Raw genomic sequence first — 7175 nt, 5'->3', positions numbered from 1 at the left:
CGTCGCAGCCGGCCGGCCGGCCTTGTCACAGCCGCCAAGCCGGAGCTCGCCGCCGGGGCAGCCGCTGTTGATGTCAGCCGGGAAAGCCCGCAAAGGTCAGCGCAGCCGCGGGTCGGCGGGCGGGAAGCCGGCCGGGCGGTATTTATAGCAAGCGGCGGGCGCAGCAGCAGTGGCGCTTGGCCGCGTCGTGCCCAAGCCTCGCCGGGGTTGCGGCCGCCAGTTGCGGTGAGTGGAGCGGGTTGCCGCTGCAAAGGGCCCCCGTCCCGCCTTGGCCCTCCCTTACGGACCAGGCTGCTGCTGGAGCTGCAGCGTGAGGCAGGGCGAGGTGGCTCTTAAAGGTAGGGCTGGGTATTTACAGTGGGAGCCGCCGGGCAGGAGATTGGCCCGATTCGTTGGCGGCGGGGGAAGGGGCCCTCCGCACTCTGAAAACCGAGGCTGGGCGCGAGGCCGCGCCGCGGCTGGGCCCGCAGAAAGATGCTTGTCGCCCTTCGCGGGCGGCAGCCGCGTGTTGCCGTTTCTGCTTCCCCTGTTGGGGGTGGGCGGGAAATGCTTGGCAGGCTCCGGCCGAGAGGGGGACGGAGTCCGTCTCTGTAGACATGCCACGGTGTTAAGACCGCAGGGCTAAACCAGCCTGGTTTGTAGTTTCTACAAGCGGACTTCCAATGTTCTTCATACTATATGGTGAGCGAATAGTTGTACCAGTTTGAGGTGGGTAGCCCTGTTGGTCTGTAGTAGAAGAGCAAGATTTTGGGGCCAGTAGCATCGGGTATCTTTAATTTCTGATCTCTCAGCATCTGTGTGAAATCTCTGGTAACTGAGAGGCTTTCCAATATAGTACTTAATTTCTAAAATGCACCTCCAGCCCTAGGAAGGCGTATCCTTAATGCCAGATATTGTGGACGTTATGAGGAGTTTTGTTTTGGTAAAATTAGCTATGTCATACACATCCTTCCATCCCACATTGGTAGTTGGTGAGATAGTGTAAATGAAATAGACAGTCAAAAAGTACTGTGTTGTTTGGCTTTTAGATTCTGTTGCACACTCTTTTACAGTTGTATCACTCACATTAGTGATAAATGATTAATTTTTTTGCCTTTTTTCCAGATGAAGTCTTTGGTTGACTTAGTGGCATGCAACTTTCTTATAATTATTTTCTGAATATTTGGATAATGACCTAAAAACTCCTTTCTAATGATGGCTAAAGTTATATAAAGTGATTCATAGAGAAGTGTCTACCAGAACAATATTTGTTACTGAAACAAATGTTATCAATACCTCAATTGTTTCTTAGATTTCTCAAGAAGAACTGTGTGGGAGAATTCAATAGTAAATGATGTAATTGTGTCAATGATAGAAACTAGAAAAACAAGCTTTATCTGCATTATCCTGCACCCTAGCTTGGAAAAGAAAACTTTAGTAAAACATTGTATTAGAGGCTTTGCTTGTCCTTGCCAGTGCAAGTTGAATCTACAGAATGGACTGTGTGTACTTTTAGTTGGAGCAGTTTGCTTAACTTTTAAATTGCTTCAGGTTTCCTCAATACGTTTGGGCCATAGTGCTTACTGAACATTTGTGGAAGTAGCTTTTGTAGATATTAATGAGATGCATGGACAACAATGAGCCAAATAACATACGAAGTTGCCTTATCATGGCAAACCGTTGATCCTCTCTACTGTCTGCTCTGACTGGCTTCCTAGCCATGTCACCGGACTTCCTTTAAACACAAGTGCTAGGCTCTCAGGGATGAAAACAATATGCTCTGCGCTATGGCCTTTTACTCCTTAGGCAGGAGGCACTTTGGTTCAGAAGTCGTGTGAAATCTCTCTGTGTGTGTGTTTATGCACACATACAAGAAAACAGCATGCACATGTATATTACTACCTGTACAAATTGTCATATATAACTGCAGAATTCCTGTCCAGAATTGCTTTCAGTCAGAATAGTTGCTCTGATGACATTTAAATAATTAAATAATATAAATAACTCTTTCCTCCTTTTGAAAGTTTTAATAACTTTGATATAATCCTGTTTCATAGAAGATTTTATGTAAACACACTAGCTAGCTTGCCTCTCTTCATTGCCTGTTGGGTTAATGGGCTGAAGTCATAATTGTTAGTTTATTTAATTATTGTCCACCTTTCTCACTGAGACTCAAGGCGAATTACGTAGCATGAGTCAGTACAGTGAGTTTCAAAGACGTTTCAATAAACAATGTAAAAGGATGTATAAATACAAGTTTGCAAATATTCAAACCAGCAGAAATCCAATACAGAGTTGAAGAAATGCTGAAACAGATCATAAACAGTTCTAAGACTGACATATTAAACAACATAGAAACTACCTAGTAGGATCATACAACAACATACAGCACGTAGTAGTAAAGTCTATAGTTCCTATCCCTTTACTGATGCATCTCTCTGAGAACACTTCCTTACTATATAGCCCTCTGTCTGGGTAAAAAGCCCTCTTGAATAATTCAGTTTTGCATAGTTTGCAGAAAGCTAGTTGGGAGATTTTCTGACCCCTTCTGGCAGGCTGTTCCATAAGTTGGCTGTTCCATAGTGAATACATGTGTACAGGTAGCTGTTGATTTTGAATGTGCAGGGTGGCGCCTGCAGAAGGCCCTGTTCAGATGAGCAAAGCTGCCGTGGTAGAACATAGGGGGAGAGGTAGTCCTGTAGATATGCCAGACTAAGGCAGTGAAGAGCTTTGTATGTGATAGCCAATGCCTTGAATTGAGCCTGGTAACTGATAGGTAGCCAACCGAGTAACTGCTGAGTAGGAGTAATATCCTTGCTCCTCCTAGCTCCTGTTAGTAGCAGAGCTGTAGTGTTCTGCACCAGCTGGAGTCTCCAAGTTAATTTTGATGGGAGACCTATACAGAGAGCATTGCAGTAGTCAAGTTTCTGTGTTACCATGGCATGGATCCAGGTAGTCAGATCGGCCATGTGGAGGTACGGGGCCATTTTCCAAGCATGTTGCCCTCTTCATACAAACTGGCTACCACGCATTTTAGGATGATCCCACATAGTAAGTGCACTCTCCGTGAGGTAAGAATATCTAAAATGTAATGTTTGAAAAGCTTTGGCATTAAAACAGTAGTACACTGTGAGGCAAACAGCTCCAGAGCCTTTCTAAAAAGAAAAAAAAATAGAGAGGAAGGTGAAATTGGTGTACAACAGTGTCGAGTAGCATGAATGACCTACAGCAGGGCTTGACAAATCCCATGGTGCCTAGAAATGGTCACCTTGACAAATGGTCACCGTGGTGCCTAGAAATTTCATTGTGGTGCCTTGTATTTTCAGCAATTTTCAGTAGAAGTAGAAAGCTTATTTATCATTTTTCATAAGAAATTATGATGTATGGCATAAAAATACTTGTGTATTTTTGTCCTATTTATTTATATATTAACTTCACATCATCAATGATGGGAAATACATTTCTTAATGATTTGCCCTCCATACTGGATCTAATACTCTGTTAAACGGAGCTTTTTAAAGCATTAATGAAATGATAAAAACGAGGGAGAGGTTAGCTTTTTGTTGTGATGACAACAAGACTATCCCTGTATTTATTTATATGTACCACTTTGTCATAGTATTAATGAAAAATGCAACAAGAGGCTAGGACTAGGTTTTATGATAGCAATAATTAGAAAATCTAGTCATTAAATTGAAAACTCTGAAGGCTGGAAAATGAGTCTGGCTCCTAAATATTTGGGCTGGCTCCTAGAGCCAAACAATTTATCAAGGTCTGACTTACTCTGTTCATGTTTTTGCTTCTACGTGCAGGGGCTGAGTTGTGGCAGAATGGCCAAGGACTTCCGCTACTATTTTCAGCATCCGTGGTCCCGTTTAATTGTGGCCTACCTGGTGATCTTCTTTAACTTCTTAGTATTTGCTGAGGATCCAGTCTCTCACAGCCGAACAGAAGCCAATGTCATTGTTGTTGGGAACTGCATTTCATTTGTTACAAATAAATACCCGGAGGGAGGAGGCTGGAGGTTTGTAAAAGTCTTCCTCTGGCTACTAGCGATCCTCACAGGAATGATAGCTGGCAAGTTCCTCTTCCATCAGCGCCTGTTTGGTAAGTAGCATACTAAAAGCTTTTTCTATCAATAATCATTTTTCAGTCTGAGGATCAAAATGCTGATGATGGTAGCTGAATAGGATGTTGTGTTCAACAAAAGGGTCTGTCTTTATTTTTCTTATAGTCATCAAGATCTGCTATCTTCTTGGCAGGGGTCATTTCCTAGAAAAAGAGCTGGAGGAACTCATTAGCATAACTCATCAGCATATGCCATGCCCCTTGCCAGCACCGGAAGTGTGTCATTAGCATAACTGATTTGCATATGCCACACCCCTGACATCACCTGTCCTGGCTGTTTTGGACCCAATCCTAGCCATTCAGGGCCAAAATTCGGCCCAAATGGCAAAAAGGGGCTGAAAATGGCCGAAAAGGGGCCCCAAATGGTCAGGATCAGGCCGCTTCTGAGTGGGAGAGTGATCCACCACCTGTCAGAGGCCCAGGCCATTTCAGCCCCAATCCAGGCTGAAATGGGCCCCAAATGGTCGAGAGTCAGGTGGGCAGGGCCACCTGACATGTGACCTCTTTGAGGAACTGCTGGAATTGCGTTCCTATGTGTTCCCCCTCGAAATGAGCCCTGCTTCTTGGAGATACCAGTTTTCAGTAATCCTTAAAAAAAGCAAGAATGGAATATAGCATTAACTTTAGACACACAATATACTTGCTTTCGCAGTGAAGCCTTATTATAATTGGGTTATTGTGAAATGCAACATCTTTGCTACAACAGATTATTTATTTATTTAATTTGTATACAACTTCTCTTCAAGTAAGAGCTTGAAGCTGTTCACAGCAATTTCCTCAGTTAAAAGCAATACAAAACATAATATATACAATCAAATCACAGCAAAACAATTGCATAGTATAATCAAAAAGAGTCCAGTAGCACCTTTAAGACTAACCAATTTTATTTTATTGTAGCATAAGCTTTCGAGAATCAAGTTCTCTTCATCAGATGCCTGATCCGAACTGGTCAAATACAGAAGAGGGTCCTCTTCTGTATTTGACCAGTTCGGATCAGGCATCTGATGAGGAGAACTTGATTCTCGAAAGCTTATGCTACAATAAAATAAAATTGGTTAGTCTTAAAGGTGCTACTGGACTCTTTTTGATTTTGCTACTACAGACTAACACGGCTAACTCCTCTGGATCTAATTGCATAGTATAAATACTTAAAACTGCTCTAGTCCCAACCCCAGACTATAAAACCCTGCAGATAACATAAAATTGCAGGTAGATATACGACAATTAGGTATAAAAGTATGGCTTTTATTATATATGCGTTTTGAGTATACTATTGTTCACATTTTTATCTCATCTTTCCAAGGAGGTTGCTGTACATGATTTTCCTGTGAGGGAATGAATGGGACCGTTTCTACATTCTATCCTCACACCAACCCTGAAAGATGATTACTGGACCACAGCCATCCAGTGGTCTTTATAGAAAAGTATAGGATTTGGAGGCAAATCTCACTGGTCATGGCCCTAGTCCACCACTCTAATCTCTACACAACACTAGCTTTATTATGAGCTTGAATAGTCAGAGTTATAGTCAGTGTTCCCGCTGATGTGAGCAACTGAGCAATTGCTCACAGATTCTGACTCCTCCACTCACAGCTTCTCAGCTGAAGCTCACGGGTACTAACTCTCAGGTGGCCCCGCCCTCCCACTCAGCCAACTCCTGTGGGCAGACCCTGTAGGGATGGAGCAGAAACGGAGACTCGTCCTGCTTCTCTCCTGCCTTCCCGGCTTCGTTAGCTTGGTCCTCGAGACAGAGACAGAGATTACCTCCAGCTGCCACCAGCTTTCTAGCTAGGGAACAGAGCTGAGCGATGGGGCCCGGCTTGACCTGTGCAGCATGAACCCACTGAGATCCCCTCAGCCCCAGAAAGCAGAGGAAAGGATATAGCACCTCAGCCACCGCCATGGTGAAGGTGTCATTTAAACTGGCTTGGCGCAGAACGAGGCTGGCAAGAATGATGATGAGGTTGAGGTGGAGGGTGGAGAACTGGTGCTCATCATGCCCGCTGATGGCCAGATGAGGAGGAGAAGAAAGCTGTTGCGGTGCTGAAAGAGGCTGGTTGAGCTTTGTCATTGACAATGCCTCCTTTTCGAGGCCTCTTCCAAAGTCTCTTTGGACAGCCTGAAATGCAGACTTGGCCAAGAACCGGATCTGGCCACCCTCTCTTGGCACACTGAGCGTCTCCATCTAAAATGAAATCAGTGGATGTAGACCAGAGTATAGGATCACGCTGCTGGGGGTTTATTTTAGCATGGCCACTTCCGGGCTGGCTCCAGCTTGGCTCTCTCATTTTCTTTTGTTAAGTCACCTTATTTTCTGCAAGATCAGAGGCTCACAGCCCTTCTTTGTTGCCCCACCCCAAATCTGGATCTGAAGCAAAAGTGAGCCTCCAAGGGCTGCTGTGCCTGACTTACCTTCTCTCCCACAACAGAAGCCGAGGGAAGACGTCCTTGTTCACAGAGGAGTCTGTAGGTGCAGAATTAAACATGAAGCCTTAAAGGTTTTGCAGGGTTTGAGTCCAGTGGCACCTTAGAGACCAACAATATTTTCAGGACATGAGCTTTCCAGAATCAAAGCTCTCTTCTTTAGATACAAAGAAAAAGGGAACTTTGATTCTCAAAAGCTTATACCCTGAAAATCTTGATGGTGTCTAAGGTGCTAGTGGACTCCAGTCCTGCTGTTCTACTGCAGACCAAGACAGCTATCAAACTAAAACTCCTTTGGTGACACAAACTCTCTTCTTTCGCTTTGTCCAAAACCAGTGGTTACTGACCAATTCCAGAGATTTAGGTTTTGATTCTGTTCATGTTAATTGACTTGCAACCTGCTGACGGGCTCAGTTTTAGGGTATTCTAATGATGATAGATCAAAGCATTCTGGAAATGTTTCCTCCTGTCACCCTGACTTCCTAAAAATTATGTTGTTTTTTGTTTGTGAGCCACCTCAAGCAGCTATCTGTACAGGTAGTACATAAATATTCTAAAGAAAAATCAGCGCTTACAATTCTGTATTTACATGTCCTATCCCTCTGAGCTGCAACATTGTGCAGATCTGAAGAAGTGAGCTGGGA

The 7175-nt window shown here is 44.0% G+C and overlaps 1 protein-coding gene across 1 annotated transcript in view; it reads left to right on the top strand.

Annotated features, from left to right (window-relative positions):
* Window positions 1-314: 314 nt before the first annotated feature.
* Window positions 315-7175, top strand: part of TMEM117 (transmembrane protein 117) — a 314883-nt gene continuing 308022 nt past the window's right edge. Inside the window, exons 1-2 of the mRNA XM_054989399.1 lie at window positions 315-338; window positions 3792-4086. Coding sequence (XP_054845374.1) covers window positions 3810-4086 — 277 coding nt within the window. The 5' untranslated portion in view covers window positions 315-338; window positions 3792-3809. The remainder of the gene's footprint in view (window positions 339-3791; window positions 4087-7175) is intronic.

Source organism: Eublepharis macularius, chromosome 9 (genome assembly GCF_028583425.1).
Source record: "Eublepharis macularius isolate TG4126 chromosome 9, MPM_Emac_v1.0, whole genome shotgun sequence".
Lineage (NCBI taxonomy): Eukaryota > Metazoa > Chordata > Lepidosauria > Squamata > Eublepharidae > Eublepharis > Eublepharis macularius.
Note: the sequence above shows the minus strand (reverse complement) of the source record. Positions and strands in the feature narration are given on the sequence as shown.